The sequence below is a fragment of the Eupeodes corollae genome, chromosome 1 (assembly GCF_945859685.1).
Source record: "Eupeodes corollae chromosome 1, idEupCoro1.1, whole genome shotgun sequence".
Classification (NCBI taxonomy): domain Eukaryota; kingdom Metazoa; phylum Arthropoda; class Insecta; order Diptera; family Syrphidae; genus Eupeodes; species Eupeodes corollae.
The window spans coordinates 83958618-83976656 of NC_079147.1; the positions used below are offsets into that span (position 1 = coordinate 83958618).

General features: G+C 33.9%; 2 protein-coding genes across 3 annotated transcripts in view; one reads left to right on the forward strand and one right to left on the reverse strand.

Annotated features, from left to right (window-relative positions):
• The window catches only part of LOC129940162 (coiled-coil domain-containing protein lobo), a 179330-nt gene that overhangs the window by 11483 nt on the left and 149808 nt on the right, over positions 1–18039 (forward strand). The gene's annotated exons all lie outside the window — the stretch shown is intronic.
• Positions 203–15662, reverse strand: LOC129940163 (protein distal antenna). Of its 2 annotated transcripts, none has more exons than XM_056048416.1 (2): positions 14116–15662; positions 203–3603 (listed from the first exon to the last, which is right to left on the reverse strand). In XM_056048416.1, the coding sequence occupies exon 2, from the start codon at positions 3539–3541 to the stop codon at positions 1592–1594; it is 1950 nt and encodes a 649-aa protein (XP_055904391.1). In that variant the 5' UTR covers positions 3542–3603; positions 14116–15662; the 3' UTR covers positions 203–1591. The 2 variants fall into 2 exon arrangements, with proteins under 2 accessions (XP_055904391.1, XP_055904390.1); XM_056048415.1 differs by lacking the exon at positions 14116–15662 and adding an exon at positions 3696–4167.

The following is an 18039-nucleotide window of genomic DNA, read 5'->3' on the forward strand; positions in this document are numbered from 1 at the left end:
ATTAAAACATATTTTTGGTTTTATAATTTTTCATATAATTTATTTTCTTAGATTTTTTCCTGTTTCAGTTTTAACATTTATCCAACGTTAAACAATAACTTAATACCTATAGATTAAAATTCAAACTAAATTGTCTTTGAAGCATAATAAATTACAATACAAAAATTTAGTTGGACCTCATGTACAACAGAGAATATATATAGAAAATTAAAAATATTAAACAGACAAAAAATAACATTTTTAATAAAGAAAAATAAAATATTCAAATTATATTTAAGGTTACATAAATAATAAAAATTACTTAATCAGGAATGTTACGATTTGTTTTACTTCATAAAATTTGCAAAATAAAAACTATTATTCAAAGTAACACTTTGTTTACATCTAAGAAGTTGTTTTTGTTCTTTATTAAATTTTTACATATATTTTACTTTTAGTAGATTCTTATTTTTGTTTAATTAAGACTTGTTTCTGACGAAGAAATCCTTGGAATATGTAGTTCGATATTATTTATCATTTTTACTTGATTTAGTTTTAACTAGTTTTATCTAGTTAAGTTTTTAAATGTTTGTTGCATCGCGGGATCTTACGTCTTTTATTTATAATACACATTTGAATAAATTGCTTATTTAAGTAAGTATTCTTTTTTTGTTTTTCTTTTCAACATTTAGATAATGATTTTTGTATTATTAATTTAGCCTTAAAAAGAGAATCAGTTTGAATTTATTTATATTTTACAGCTATTAGAGATTTTTTGTGTTTTATTACTTTATTTTATATTTTACAAAAAGGATATTCAAAAATGTAGAAAAGTCTTTTATATGTTTTTTTTTGTTTGTTAATTTTTATTATTAATAATTTGTATTTAAAACTAATTAAATAATTTAACTAACAATAACATTTTTCTAGGGAGTTTTGTTTTTAATTAATTTTTTTGTTATTTTGTTTGTTTTTTTTTATTAAATTTGTTAATTAAAAATCTAACATCTACAAGGAATGAATTATGGAATAAAATATTTCTATATACAGTTATATAATAGTTTTGGCATTTTTTTGTCGATATAATCGTGAATTTTTACAGTTAGTTTTATAATGATTTTTTTTATTAGTTTAATAAAAATTTTAACTACAACTCAAAGATAAACAAAATTTACAAACAAAACAATAATTAAAAAACTGCTTCATTTAACTCAACAATTGCATCAGACGGTTCGTCTTGAGTTGATGGTAGGCATATTACTTCGGAGGCAGGACTGGATGCAGACTCTTCGATTGGTTCTTCATCAACTGGTTCCTCTTCGATTTCTTCTACCTCGTCATCGTCGTCGTCGTCAGGTTCAGGTCGGAATGGGCTGCAAATGTTGATGATGGGCTCAACAGTCTCGCAATAGGGGTATATGTTGTACGTGCTGAGTAGAGTTGCTGGTGGCGAAAAGGTATACCTATGGTAGTCTTGATGCCAAGCTAGTAATTGGTCCTGGTCGCGATCGCGATGGTCTTCGTATTCATCGTACAAATCGTCGTCATCGACCCAATCTTCAACTGTTGCTGTTACCTCTCCTCCCACGTCTAACGCCAATTTCGGTTGCTCCTATTTGCGACGGCGAATCTTCGCCACTTTGTTCTCTTCGTCACTGTCCTTGGCCAGTTGTTTCTCGTTGCCGGACTTTATCGCCGAGATGAGGAAACGGAGCTGCATCAGTTGAACAGAAGTCACTCGAGGATTACTGCAATTCTCGAGCCATTTAAGGAACTTCTCGCCATGTTCGATGGCCTCCATGTCTTCGCAATCGGAGGAGGCGTATTTGGCGCGTTCCTCTTCGTCGGTTTTGTTGGAGTTATTGTTGTTGTTATTGTGGTTGTTGTTGTCATGGTTGTCATTGTTGTTGAGGCTATCGCTGTTGTAGCTGGCATCGCTCTCACTTCCACCACCACCAACTTGCATGTTGTGGGTGCTGCTGGCACTACTATTGTTCTCCAACTCACGATCATGATCTTCACCGTTATCCGCAGAAGCTTCGTGGTTGTTGGCGGTTGTTCCATTGTTGTTTTGGTTCATCTTGTACAACAGGTTATCCAGAGCATCCTTGGAGGTGTTTGTTGAAGCGGTATCGGCCTCTGATTTAATTATGGGGCTATGAGCTGGACTGGGAGTCTTTACGGATGATGACTTTGCAGATAGGTCTTCTGGCTTGGAGTTGCTAGTAACTTCGTTGTTGTTGTTATTGTTGATGGCATCAGTGCTGTGGGGAGAGCTGGATTCTTTGGTCAGATGAGAATAGAGGATGTTCTCAAATTGAGGTTTCATGCTTCCTCCATCAATGGTGGTTGAAGATGGCTGGAGAGCACTGTGCGGGGCTAAGGAGTTCAAACTCGCTCCGAATGCCTTACACCAATTGAACCATGCCGAATTCTTGTCATCGAGACTTCCTGATGGTGTCGAGGATGGGGTCTGCGGCGTCGATGAGATTGGTGGGGTGGAGGCATGGCCGTGTTGCTGGGGAGTGGAAGATCGGATGGGTGGGCTGGAGGAGCTTGGCGGATTTGGTGGGTATAAGCTGTTTAAGCCTAACATGGCTTGTTGGGACTTCAACCAATACAACAGAGGATCGTCCATGGCGGGCATTCCTGCTCCCAAGGAAGGTGCCAAAGATGGAGAAGGACATTTCATCTTGTTCTTTTCGTTTGCACTTAGATTCAGGCCGTAATTATCACTTCCCGTGTTCTTTTGTTTGGCCCAATTTTTGACGGAGAGACCTTGTGTAATTCGATCACCGTCACTGCTTCGAGGGCTGTTCATGGGCTGTGGCTTTGGTTTGACATTTCGCAGAGAGCTGGGATTGAGACCATTGAGACTAGACATTGTTGCCGCTAAGCTTGGATTTAGCTGGGCAATGAGATTTAAATTCGAGGTCAGCTCATTGAAGCTAATTGCTAGAGGACTGTGTCCCAGACCAGTCAGTCCGGACAGATGACTTAAGCTCGAGAGAGGGCTGATAGCAGCGAGGGATGGATCATTTTGTCGTGAGAGATCTGCACCATAGCCTTTATTTTTCACACCATTCATAGCCACCATCTCGGCGTTCTTGAACGCATTGTAGTCGGGGCCCAACCCATTGAAACTCAGATCGGACAGAGCTTTGTTTGTGCTGAAGTCCAAGCCGTTGAGAGGACTCCGTTTGTAGGCCAGATCTTCGTACTTCATCTTGTTGGAGAAGTTCAATGGCATCGAGGGGTCCATCTTTTGGCGTTTCTCTGGGGGTCCTCCGAGAAGGGCAGCCGCAGCGGCAGCAGCACCATCCACAAGCTTGTCTGTCAACGAATCAGCGGCCATTTTGTCAGACGCCGATTGTCGGGACATGAATCGCAGCTTGTCTTCATTCTTGCACCACCCACGCAATGTGGACTCTGGAACGCCGATGTCACGTGCCACCGAAGCCTTCGACTCACCATCGTGAATCCTCTGAATGGCATGGATTTTATCGCTAGGGGTCAAGCTCCGCAGGGGACGCTTGCCCTTCGTCGTCATCCGGATGTTCATTTGTTGGTAGGTGGATATATCCAACTTCAGGCCGTTCAGCTTTGCGGACGGGGGGTAAATATCTACAAAGAAAAAACAAACAAGACAAAAATGCATAAATAATTTTAATTAATTTCCAAAAACTGCAAGGCTACAAAAATAAACCAAAACGAACCTAGGTAAAGTTAATTGGAGAATATGTACGCAAATAAGAACCCAACAACAAAAACAATAAGGCGTTAACGACAGCGGCGGTGGTGTGTCTGATAGTCTGGTTTGTACCAAACAGCGATGCGACGAATCAGAATGTGTTTCGGCTTCGCGTTTGACTGATTAAAAATTCAAATTGCCCCTCGAAATCAAAAACGAAAAATAATAAAACAGAAAATAAAATCCCCGCTGAACGACAGTTGTAGAAAAGGATACGCCTGCTGCCGTTTGGCTGATACACTTAATTGCTCGGTTCGGTGTGATGAACAAAACGCACACAGGATACACCTTGGAGGAGGACAACGATGCTGTGTCCTGTCCTGGCTTTTCGTGAACAGTGTACACTGTTCACGCACTTCAGCGCTCAGCCTAAAATCAGATAAATTCAAAAATAGCCGTAGCTATAGTCGTGCCACGCCGCGCCGGCCGCGCCACAGCCAAGCAGTACAACTGCTGAAGTGCTGATGCTGATGCTGCCACCACGGTGCTGGTGGTGCACGAATGGACAACACAAATGGCGAAGGAGCACGTGGTTGGCTGCTGCCGTTCGCCACCACAGCAGCTATTCAGATTCTCCTGGATGATTTATGTTTTGTTTACCTGTTTTATTTGGTAGTAGTGGTGGTTTGGTGGTGGTGGTGGTAACGGGAACAGCCCTAAAAACAAAAGAAAAAGCAAATTCTTTCAGGTTCTTGTGTTTGTGTGTGTTTGTATGTGTAAGGATGCATTCGTATTGTGATGATTAACAAACACACGCCTAATCTCTTATTCTGTTGTGTGTGTTTATAACACTGTAGAGTTAACGGTGTAACTCCGCCCAAAACCTGGCATGAGGTCGCTTCTCTACCAGTTGCGAGAGGTTGAAGTATTTTTAGTATTTTGGGGGGTGGTGGTGGCAATTGAGAATAGTGACTACTGGAACCTGTTTACCATGCGCCAGGATTTTTGTTTTTTGTTTTATTTCCTTTTTTCTTTGTTTGGCAAGTGTTTTGCTTTCGAGTTCTTTTTTGTGCTTTTTATGAGGGGAAGTTGATTAAGAGAGACTTAAGATTCTCCTCGTATCTCTAGAGGCTTTGTTAAGTGCATCTCAGTTCTCTTACTGGAATGGAATAGATTGCAGATTTGTTTCTTTATTTCGGGACTGGAAAACATGAGGTGTGCGTATTTTGGAGGCAAAGTTAGAATGAGCTATGTACATAATATTTTTCTTTTGACTAAAGGTCAAATCTATGAATGAATCTAAGTTTTTTCTTGTTTTGTTTTTTCGTTTTCTTTGTCGGAAGATGAGTGTGTAGAGATTGATGATAGGAGACACAAATTAAAGGAAAGATCTTGCTTAATATAGTTAGATTTATAGATTTGAATTCTTCACATAAATAATGTGCATTGAGCTACCGCAGGTGTAAGGCATAATTGTAGACTTAGGAGCATAGTTTTGTTTTTAATTTTTGAGGAATATTTGAAAGACTTTTACAAAATTTATTGAAATTGTCTTTAATGAAGATATTTGAATAGTTTAGGTGCATACAAATAGTTTCTAAATGAGTTTAGATTTTTTTAATGACTAAAATAGATAGGTACATAGGTGTTACTCATTTTATATTTACACACATTTTAATATTAGTCAGTAAAGTAAGAATTAAAAAATATAACTACTAAAGAATTCAAAATGGAGAAAAACATTACTAAATAAGAATCTCAGAGTTTCGTTTTGTTGAATTAGAGCTTTTGAATTATTTATGCTAAGGACTGCTAAGAAAATTTCAAATTCCTTTTATTTTGAGAGTATGATTATTTGTTCGTGTCAGAAGTGAAAACCAAATTAGTAGTAATAAGGACTGAAGATTGAAAAGAATTGCGTTTTTAAGTTAGGCAAACATTTTGTTATTAGGATTTCTTTGTCTTAAATAACTTTACTACTTAAAAATATTTAATATCTACCGAACTTTGTGTTTGCAAAAAGATTAATTTTTTGTTTTTGAAAATCCGACGGTATATTGAAAATAAATAGTTTTTGTTTTAGAGTGGAATATCTTAAATGCCAAAGCGTAACATGAGTTTTAATTGTAAGTGAGAACGAGGTGATAGTTTGTCTAAAATTGTCTTATCTTAATAAATTTGGAACCCTTACGGGTTTTCTAAGTATTTCTTCTAGATTCAAAATTTGTATTATTAATTTTAAAAATAGAGTAAATTGAAGGAAGTTCATGAGATTGAACAAAGTGAGGAAAGAAAAGAGAAAATCTACTTTTAGGAGATCAGTAATAAAAATGATAAGAATCTACATTTCTTTATATTTCTAATTTTGTATTCGATATTGAGTTTTAGAGAATTCGGTTTTTTTTTAAAAAACACTTCTGTATTCTGTCAGGCCAATTATTTTTTTAAACAAGGATCGTACCAAAAAAGGATATTTTTAATCAATTTTGTCAAGTGAATACGTGGAATGAATTGAACCCTCAAGAAATAAATATTTTTTTTTAATAATTCACAAGCACTCAAGGGGCTATTAGTACCCTTTATATGTTTATATCTAAACACAGTGCGAGCGTAAGGAAAATAGGGAAGGATTTAAAAGGAAATAACAGAGTTAGCCAAAGCGTTCCACATTCTCGATGTGCGATTTAAGTGGGTATTCTGGTCTAGAAATAAAAAAAATCGATTTTTTTTTTTCAAATTTTCATAGTTTAACTATTTAAAAATTTGTCTACGAGAGGATTTTCCCAAATTCATATTATTTTCGGAGATATAAGTATTTTGCTGAGCACCCATCCAAATCGGTTGGGCTGCAACTAATCGAACAAAAGACATAATGGGGTACTTTAAACGCGTTTTAATCAGAACTGTCTTTTTGAATCTGATACCCACGATTTCTCAGGTTCTGCCGAACCGATTCACTTGAAATTTTAAGAGAGTCTTCTTTAGGAACTTGTCTACGTCCGGAACTACGGCCATCCCCAAATTTTCATTTTTACTATTTTTAACAAATCGAAGAATGTTAAAAAAGTGGTACATTTTTTTTTTCTTTAGGCAGTCGTCATTTTGTAAAAAAAAATTTGATAGATATCAATTGTATTTATTCCAATCCTGCTCCAGAAAAAACAAAGTAACAATGAAAATTTATGTAATGACAAATAATTTTGTTCTCAATTAAAAACGAAAAATATTTCTAAATAAGAAAGTTGATAGTCGCAAGATTAAACATTATAAATATAGGATTTTCCAATAAGTGGTTTCATTTGGTATTGCAAGTAGATATTCATATCATGAAAGGTATGCAATTAAACAATGAAAACGATATCAGTTAAATAGCAGTCACAACTACGTTTTTTAAACACATCCTTTTAAAAAAAATAACTTCAAGCATTTCATGTTGCTCGAAGGAAAAAAAGTTTAAAGATGTCACATAAATCTAAAGGCCAAACCTTAATCACAAAATTGCAATAATTTCGCTGCAGTGTATTCAAAGTGAAACCCCTTATTGGAAAGCCCTTTTATTTTTGTTTAGTTATTTATTTATTTAATTCATTTTGAACTACAGCGTAAAGTAAAATATATTTTGTAATATTTTGTAGGTGAAGCTTTCTTACATAACAATATGTACAAACGTAAAAGGTATTGGAAGTTACATAAATTAAGATGCAGTCTAAAATTTACTATATTATAAATCTGCTAGATTTTGTTAAAGAGATTTTATGTGCAAAAAGGTATTCAAAATTTTGTTTTCGGAAATATTTTGTATGGACAAGTTTCAGACATTGATTTTAAGTGAGAGCAAACAAATGTACGCCAGGCGTGTTCAATTCAAAAAATCTACCATAAGGATGTTAAATATAATTAACTATCATTGGGGGTAAAAATATAATCCAATTTAGAAAAGTTGTGCTAATATGCATCAAGTGTAACGAAAAACTATGATTTACCAAGATCTTTAATAAAATAAATAAATAATGATTTTAATTAAACAAATGAAAATTCGTTTAATTAATAATCTAGTAATAAAAGATTAGATACTGTTAAAATAATTTGAGAATGACAAAAGTAAATTAAAAGAAAAGAAAAAGAAAAGTTGTGCCAACTATTTTAGAAAGTCTTAATTTGATCATAAATTGAGTTTTTAATCAAACCTATTTATTTAAATTGAGATTTACAAAATTTCTAACATGGGATCATTAAACTTTTTCAGGTAGCACAATTTTCTTATGAAAGAAGCTCTGCTTTTCTTTGAAAAGTAGCGATGTTTTTTGATATTTCAAAACTAGCTTTTTCATTTGATTTTTGTTTCAAAGAATTTTAAAGCCTAACTATCAATGTGTAGCTTTCTATTCGCCGTAAAAATGTATCTAGCTACCATAACAGATTTTTTCTTTAAAATTCAATTAATTTTTTTTACCAACAAATATTTATGCATCCTACCAATCTTTCTTTATCTATTATCTTGGTCCTGACTGATCGGAAAATGTTTACAAACCCCACAACATAGGTACAGACAGAAAAAAAAATATAATATGTGTGCCACGTGGGTAAATTGTTTTCATGTATTTTTTTATATTTCTTTTTCTTTTCATTTTTATTAAATTCTTTTGTTTTGTTTTGATCATGGTTTTGGTGTTATTTTTGTGTTTTTTTTTGTATGGGTGTATATTCCTTCACTCCTACGCCAGACAAAAGGATAACACCACTTAACATCATTAAGAAAGTGCATTGTAAAAATTTAACAACGTATGTATAAGTTTACTCTCTTCCCATTTTTGTCATACCTTTCTACCTACCCTTGTCTTCTTTTCTTATTTGTTCCAGTGCATAGAGAATCATACAAGGAAGTATCCTGGAATAACTAGGTAGTAGGTTCCTACCTACCTTGATAGTATTTTTTTGTATCTTCAAAAAGAATGTAGACTATTCTTTAATAAAGAATTTTTCTTTCTACCTACGTACAGTACAGTACATACATGATTCCCGTTAGTTTTGTCCCAGAAACAGAAGAAAAGGACCTCATGTATGTTCGTACGAATATGCATGTTTTGTACATAGAATATAGTCCTAGTCTCATATGTGTGTGTGTATAGGAGGTGTATAGTGATTTGTTTCCGATTCATATACAAATTACAAAATGTAACCACAAAAAAGAATACAATAAAAATAATAACCAAGAATATAGACAAATAAAAGAAGGATAATAATGATGATGTCCTCTTGGCTTGGCTCGTTTGTCGTATGCCATTTGCCGTTAGCCCTCTTACAGAGTGTATTCTTGTTGTTTGCTTTGCTTTTAACTGCACCAGACAACGACGACGACGAAAACGACGAACATCAAACACCAAGGAATTCGCCGGAAAATTAAAGCAGTCACAGTCTGGAGTTGATTTTATGTGGGCGGGAGGGGTGGTCATGGCCGAGGGTGGTGTTTGGTTGGTAAGGATATAAAAATGTTTATGAGATTTTTATGTAAATAATCAGCTGATTTTTGTACGTGACTTTTGGGATTAATACGAAGTTGGAGCGAATTTCGTCCTTATTCCTATATACATAGCCCCAATCCTTAGCGTTCAGCCTCTCACATCGCACTCTCGCCTTCACATATTTATATACATACATGCATAGAGATCTGTAAATATATAGATGATACCTATAGTCACAGTTCATGTCCTTTTTGACTGTCTGCCAGTTGAGGTCTGGAATGTGAGAAATTGCAATGCATGGTGTTGAAGTTGTAAAAGGAAGCTTCCTTTCATATCCTTATGTGTATATATATAACTACCTACCTAATATAAGCGAGGTCGCTAGCTAGCAAGCTATAGAGATATGCATTTAAAATAAAGTAAGTACTAGGAGAGTTTATTCTTTTCTTTTTGTTGTTGTTTGTTTGTTGGATGTGTCCGGGAAAGGATCTCGCCTGTAAAGTTTGTGCGTTTGTTTACTGTGTCCTACGTACATACTCGTATGTGTGGGGAGCGATGTTTGTTGTTTTTTTTGGGGCGTGTGTAGGTCAAAGGAATGAACTGCTCGTGTAATTTCATTGCGGGCGACATGCTTGCTTGGTCGTGTGTTGACTATAATTTTGTGCATTAGCTTTTTGGCCCCAAGTGCAGTCAACTGGTGTCCTTTTTTATTTGGGGTTTGTTTAAATTTAAAAAGCGATAGCTATGATGTACAGAGTAAAATGAGTCCGGATTATGTATGGGTATGAAAGAAGCTATATATAGGTACTCGCCCTAACATACCCACCTATTGTGTGGTGGGAATTAAATTAATGATGATGACGCTTATTTTTTGTTTGATAAGTTAAAAGTTTGTCGTATGATAGGAGGACGTCAGTTATAGGGAGGAAGTTAAACCTACTTTCCGCATGAAAACGATACGAGGTAAGGATTAGTTGAGCTTTGTAAACGAATTATAATACCTACCATCTCCCATCTCTCACAAACAATTGTAGTGAATATAGATTTACCAAGAAGATAAGGTATAGTTATATGCTAAACAAGATAGATAACAAAATTTAAGTGAAGTCATGTTGGAGATATAACTAGTTGAAATGTTTTTTTAAATTGATTAAATGAAACTCAGTGATACATTTTATTCAAAAAGAAATAAGCTTTTTACTAGGATCCTGGTTTCAACTTTAATTAAACAATATCATTTTTGATATGTTCTGTATGTAGAATTAAAAGATAGAGTCCTAAGAGCACCTACGTATGCACATATGTATATGTAGGTGCACCTTATCTGTACCTCACTGAAACTAGTTGCATATAGAATTAAGAAATATTTGAAACTTTACACAAACCTAGGATTTTAGAATATGTATTTTTATTGCCTTACTTGAACTTTATTCTTTAATTTAGGTAAGAAATTAAGTCTCTTGAAGAAAAAGATTTACCTAATAATGATTTGCGGAAGGATTAAGTATTAATAATTATTATTGCGGACTTCAAATATTTGACTAACTCGGATTACACAAAACATCTACCTAAGTGGTCATAAATCGAAAGGAAAAATAATACCTATGTATATGCAAATTTATAACCACCCCTTTAAATGTTCTTCTACCTGATTTTAAGAGGTTTTATTGTTTGTTTTATGGAATGAGGGTTTTTATTGAGATGTATAACTATCTATGTGTTTTCTATATGTATGTAGGTGCCATAAAGTAATAGGTACTAATCATCAGGTGCACGCAGTCATTTAAATTGGGCTAACAATTTTCGCTATTTATAGGTACCTATGTTAAAACTAATAAAATCTGTAGTAAAATTAACGAAAATAAATATAAGATGTCAAAAAGAATTTTAAATTTGATATGATAATGGATTTTAAGATGTGTTAAGGGTATTTTTTTAAATATGTGATACTCGAATATCATCTTTAAAAATTTCAAACATAGTTTAAGAAAAATATTGATTTGAATAATGTACTTGACCAGAAGCTATAGCAATTAATTTTATGTTTTACGAGTATAAGGAAATTTATATCTTCCGCTTAACGCTCAAAAAAGGTTCGTTATTTTATATCTTTTACAAATGTACCTAATTTTTGTTTCTCATTATTCAAATACTTATGTACAAAACTTAAAGTAGATTGATGTGTTTTTAGAAGAAGTAGTGAATATTTTTTAAACAAAATGAATTGATTTCCTTACACTGAAATAATTATCCTTTAATTTTTACAAGAAAATGTAACAAAATATTAGATTTTTGAAATACATATTTCAAGATGTAACTTTAAAAAATTTCAAGTAGTAGAACACTTATGTATGTATGTACGTTATTTTTGTAGTGCTAAAGTTTTTTTTTAATCTACTAGTGTAGTAAAAGAGTGTAAGCTTTAATTATTGTATTTTTATTTTTAATATTATTTCTCAATTTAACTCTGTTAAAAAGTTTTGGTAAATGTTTTCGAAAGTGGTTTACGGCGACCATAGTGCTTTTATTCTGGATTCAGTTATTACATGCTAAGCCAGTTGATTTAGAATTTCTGATACCCAATAATCGATCGTCATTATTAATTTTACTTTATAATCATCATAATTTAGAATATTAAATCCTTAACCAAATAATTTCGTTAAGTGTAGTTATTGGAAATACGATATTATTTTTTTTGTAAGAGATATTTTTGAAAATAGTAACTCATTACATTAAAATAAGCAACGCATTTCAAAATTAATATAAAAAACAAACGACAAGCACAATTTGGAACCAACTTTTGAAATTGATTTAAATTTGTATACCAACATTTTATCGGTGTTATAAAATAAATTTTAGTTATTTTAAACAAAAGCATCGAAATACAATCATTTTTGAAACAAACAGAATTGTAGAATCAAATAATTTACTTCATTCCCGAAATCGGCTTTTGGAATTTTATAAGCTTCTTAGAACTCAAACATTTGTTTATTTATTTATAGTCTTTATGAAATACAAATATTTAAAACAATTTCGGCATCCTTATTTAAAAATTGAAAAACTTGGAGTTTAGTAATAGAAAACTTCAAGTAATATAAAACTTTTGTCGAAGCTCTGTTTATTTTTCGATCACTGCTTTATTATTATTCTAAGATTTATGATTTTATACAAAATTCGAATTTTTAAAGAACACTGATTTCATAAGTCTTGAATATTAGAACTAAGCTTAGTTTTATTTTTATTTTTGTCAAAAATGCTATTGGATATTTTTTTCACAACTAGATCAACTTATGTTCAAGTTTTAGTATTTTTCTTTTTTGAGTTAATTTATTATTTATATTACATTCTATTACAATACAAGTTTTCCTAAAATTTCAAGTTCAATCTTTTGACACAGAGTGAAGACGAAACTTTGAGAGTTCGAGTGTTAAGTATTTTTCTAAGAACTGAAAGAAATTAGCATTCAAAAAACTAGATGAGTATGCAAATTAGAACTCTATGGCACTAATTTTTCGATGGACAGTTAAGAAATTCTATAAACAGTCAGAGAACTCAAGTGTATGAATTCAAAGTAGATTTTTTTATTATGATATCAACAAGTTTCTCTTTTAATTTTCTGATATTAGAGACTAGCTTGCGCAATTACTTCTGTTATTTCAATCTTCTTTTCCATTTTGTTTGAAAGAATTCTTTAGGAATTTCGAAAATTATGAAACATCATCGTTCTAAACTAATATTTCGTTTTTTTTTTTTGTTTGCTCATGAACTAAAAAATTATATTTAAAGTTAAAACATAATAACCTTAATATTTATATAAATATCAAAAATATTTTTCAAATACATGCAAGTAAAAGATTCTTCAAAAATGAAAATAAACGACTATTTAAATTAAACAGTTTGGCATAAAAGTTGGCTAGTACTGATTTATTAAACTTTTCAAAGATATTGTTTTTACTTTGTTTGATATTTCTTTTACCACGGGCGTTAAACATTACAAAAACGTTTGAATCGAATTGCACAATTGATTCATTGATCATAAACAGTCCTTATTATCTTAATTAAATTTAGAAATAAATTAGTGGAAGTTTAAAAAACTTGCATTGAATAGTTGAAAAACGGGATTACCCTAAGAAAAAATTGTAAAATAAAAACCGAAGAGTTTATTTTTCTTGAACCCTTCAGTTTACTTAAAAATGTAAAGGCATCTTTAAATAATGAAAAGGTTCGTTGTATTCAGTTAAATAGTAACCTCTTAAAAAGATTAATGTTCTTAAATGTTCACTTTATCTTAATAATATAATTAAATAGGTACCCACAGTCTTTTAAACTTTTAGTGTATAAAAGTTTTAAATAGTATCTTTTACGAAAAAATATGTACATATGTTTAACCTTTGAAATGAGATTTTTCTTGTAAAATAACACCTTTTAAGGTTTTTAACAAGCGATAATTTTTGTTCACTTGTCTGAAACTTATTAAACTGAACCATCTAGAATTTATATAAGGTATTAAATTTATCAGTTAAAACTTCAATTCGATTGATACCTTTACTTAGTTAGACTTGTGCGTTTGAAAATTGTTTGTGAATAGTAAACTAGTTAGTGAAAAAATGTAGAAACTACAATATAACAATTTAGGGCCAAAATGATCACAAATTTCAGAACGATCGAGTTCTTCAGAAAAGGTGTTAGTTTTTAAACAAATAGCCATTGATCTTTTTGAAATAGAGAAAATTCACATTTCTTTGATTTCACGAGACATGAATGAATGTTTTAGATACAAAATTTCGAAGTTCTAGTTGTTTCTTGACCAAAATTAATTTTGAACTGATATTTTTGTCCGATACAGCTAGAAGTTACTCTTTGGGCATATATTTGAACAAACTCACTTAGAAACACATTTGGAAAGGCCTTCCTAATCAATTTATTCATAACCTTCTTAAGGTTCTTATTTGCAACACATTCTATAATTTTTTCAAAACTTACCTAAACCACAAAAAATCCTGGAACTATTGTGTGCCTTGCACACACTTGACGTTCTTGATGAAAAATGATCGCTGCTAATGATATCCACAACTGATCACCGTGACACAGTAGCACTTTATATAATATGGATTTAATTCTTTATTTTTTAATTGTAAGATATTTTCTTTTTTGATTTATTGCAACACTTGTTGTTGACTCCAAGAGATTGTCCACCGATTCTCTTCGAGAGGAGATCACTCAACAGAGATACAAATTAAAAGGAGAAAGAACCGTTTTCACCAAGAATTTTTGATTTATTTAAGAAAAACAGAAACAATTCGCACAAATGAAAAAATTCATTAAAATCAAGAAAACCAAAAACCTCAACACCACAAATTCGCGTGTTTGAATTTGAACTTGTTGTTTTTATTTTGTTTCCTTTTATGTTCGTTTATGTTTCTTTTTCGTGTACGTTTTTTTTCTTCTTAAATTTTGCCTTTCGTTTGGTTAATTGATGCAATTAATTATTTCACTAAGTCTCCAATTTGTTGTTGTTTGGTGGTAATTTGTTTTTGTTACTTTTTTATCAATGGGAATCACTGATAATCAAAAATAATTATTTTTGATAAGCTGTTTATTGTTGAGCAACACTCGCACATCCTTTGAAAACTTTTTGGCACAAAAGGAGATTTTTATTTGTTACTACTATATCCTTTTTTAACTTTTGTCAAAACACAGAAATATTTTTTATGTTTGATAGTGTGTTATCCTTTTGTTTATAAGTTAATTTGAACTTTCACATAAGTATTCCCGAAATTCGCGATATTATTATGGATTAGGATAATTTTATATAAACAACTAAATATAAATTTTTATTTTTTGTTGTTGTAGTTGTTAATCCTTCTAAAATAACTGCACATTTAAAATGACACACTATAAGTGTTTATGTGTTAAAATAGCGCACACCGCCTTTTCGTGTCGGCAGCCAAAAGTACAATGATTAATAGCGACGACTTGGTGCCGGATTGAAGGCAAAGGCATCTACAAAATCAGGAGGCGAAGGCAGCAAAGGCAAGACAACGACTAGTCGAGTCGACTAACATCACCATCACCATCAGCCCAGCAGCAGCAGTAGCAGCAGCAGAAGAAGAGACGGAATAGAGACCAAGACCATCAACAACCACCAAAACACAACTCAACTCAACTCAAACTCAACTCCTTAATTCGCTGCTGCTATTGTTTTGTTATGTTATGTTCTCTGCTGTTAAAGGAAAGCCGTCCCGTCGTCGTTGGTGTTGTTGTTGTTATTATTGCTGTTGCGTTGTCGACCGTCGTCCGTTTGTAGTGTCATGGAATATGGACTTTATAAAGGTACGGTTTACGGTCCTACCTATTCGCTATCGCTATCACTGTCGATGTCGCTATTTTCCTTTCCTGTGTGTGGTGACTGGTGACCGTTATTTTATGTTTTTGTTCTTCTCCTCTTATAAACTTAGGGTACGCTCTTTCGTTTTCGCCGCCGCCGTTCTTTACTTAAACTTAAATACACTCGCGATTCTGGATTCTGACTTGACTGATCGACGAACAAGTCACGTATGGATGATGGGACGACACGACCACGACGAGGACACCGAGACCGAGACCGACCAAAAATTCTTCCAACACTAAACGTACACGAAATACGGCGAGGGACGAGTCGTGAAGGGAGACAGGACAACAACGAAACGATGATGATGATGATACGAACGATACGAATACGAGCACCGAGTACGTACGGCGAACGAACGAACGAATGAACGAACACACAAACTCAAGAAGAAAAGGACCTACTAATACAACCAACCAACGTTATATCTATGAAGTCCTATACGCTCGTCGTCGTCGTCGGTCGGGTCGGTGTAAGGCTCATTCAGAGGATGAGGATGAGAAGGACTATATGGAGATGGTAGATGGAGGACATGTGTGAGATGTGGGGTTGACGATGACGATGACGACCAAGATGAAGATGATGGTGGTGGGTTGACGAAGAGGACCGTTGGTTCGTTCGTAGTTGATGATGCTGTTTTGGGTATATCGGGTGATGTGTGCGCGCTACAGTTCCACGGTCCAGTCCGGTTAGCGATAGAAATTCTAGCCGTTTGGCATTTATTCCCGTTATTGTCCTATTTTTTTCCTTTTTAGATTTTTTCTTTCTTGTATCCTTTCGCCGTGTATAGCGGTGTATTTTGTAATGATTGTGGGCAGCGTTTTGTTGGTTGTTGGTTTAAGTTTGTCGAATGGTGGTGAGGTTCGCGGGTGGGTGGAAGAAGGTAGGTGGGTAGGTAGATGGTTGAAGGATTTTTGTTTGGCTTCAAGCGCGACAATTATTATTATTGCTGCTCTGTGTATTTCTCGCCAATGCCGCACACATATGAAAATATATGTCCTTTTCTTCAAAGTTTTCGTTTTCGGTAACAGAGACGTGCAAGGAGACGGAAACAGAGAATGTGAAGTAGACGAAGACGGAGACAAGCGAGGCCAAAAGGGGAGATGATATGGTGATGGTGCTGGTGGAAGAAGACGCGCACATTTGACATGTTGTGCTTCTACTTGTGCTGTGTGTAAAGTCCTGTAGCTTGAGTGTAGGTACTAGGTACAACGAAAGGATAATAAATTGAGACGGCGAGAGTATGTTGTATAATCTTGGTTCTCTTCTTATTCGCAATCGCAATCGTTTCTCTGGTTCTTCTTTTGGTCCTAGTTTCCGTGATTTTCTTCTTGTGTATTGTTTGTGTTTGACCAGTGTCCATTCACAAATACAAACATACATCTTCCAATCTCATCTCTCACACAAACACACACTTATAGTATAGTCATCATATAATTTTATTTTCGAATTTGTTTGTGTATTTGTGCTAATCACATGTGAGGAGGGTGAAAAGGACGATTAGAATAGGACACTGGCATATGCAAAGTCGTCCTCGTCGGTCGTCGCTGTTGATTTCGTGTGAGGATTCTCTCTTCTTGGGACGCTGGCTGAGCGGCACGGCGCGGTGGCCGGCGCGTTGTTGGCGTTGGCGAGCGCAAGATGTTGTCCAGCAGCCTTATAGCCGTAAACTATACCTACCTACATTTATTGGGTTTGAGTCTTGGGTGGTTCTATACCTATAGTCTGTTGATGACGAAGATGATGATGGTGGTGGAAGAGAAGCATACCCTGCGCCAGCATCCTTTATGTCAGTTTCACTTGATTTCGCGCTCCTGGTCAGTTTGTTTAGAATTATTGGAATGGGAAGTGGGCATTTATACGCGTGTGTATTTTACCATTTTCTTATTTAGAGCTTCGACTTGCAAGGAGTATGGTTGGATGTGGATGAAGATGTGTAGGGGGGAGGGGGGTGGAGGTTTAACAAAGAGATTTCTTCTTTGTTGGATGTGTGTTTTTGAACTTTAAAGTGTGTGTGATGCTTTTCGAAGTTTTGGTTATTTTCTATATATTTATAGATAGATTTATATTTGAGTGTTTTTTCTTCATGGTTTTCTTCAATTCTTCTTATCCTCCTCTCGGTCTTGGTGCTGCTTCGCGAAACATGTGTGTAACTGTATGTAAATTGTGTGTCCACCAAAAATTCCTATAACTCGAGTAGGTCTTAGAAAGGTAGAGGTAGGTATACGAACTCTATAGCTGGTTTGTTGTTTATGAAGGATACATTTTCATTTGGGGATGGCTCTTGTTATTTGGTCCAACAAAATATTTTACCAACACAAATACCTATAGGTTTGTATGTCTTACTTTTCTGTCCAGTTTTAGAATATGTAGCTTCTTCTAACTTTACAGATTCCTTATCCGCCCCTTTTTGCCCGTCAAAGTTGAATAAGAAGAAGAACTATAAGGAACCTCTAGTTAGAGGTACCTTTGATTTTGAATTCAAGACAACAAGACTAGGTAGGTACCTACCTATAGTG

Bases quoted from the DNA above. Each gene is read 5' to 3' on its own strand.
- LOC129940163 (XM_056048416.1), bottom strand. From the start codon at position 3,541: ATGAACATCCGGATGACGACGAAGGGCAAGCGTCCCCTGCGGAGCTTG.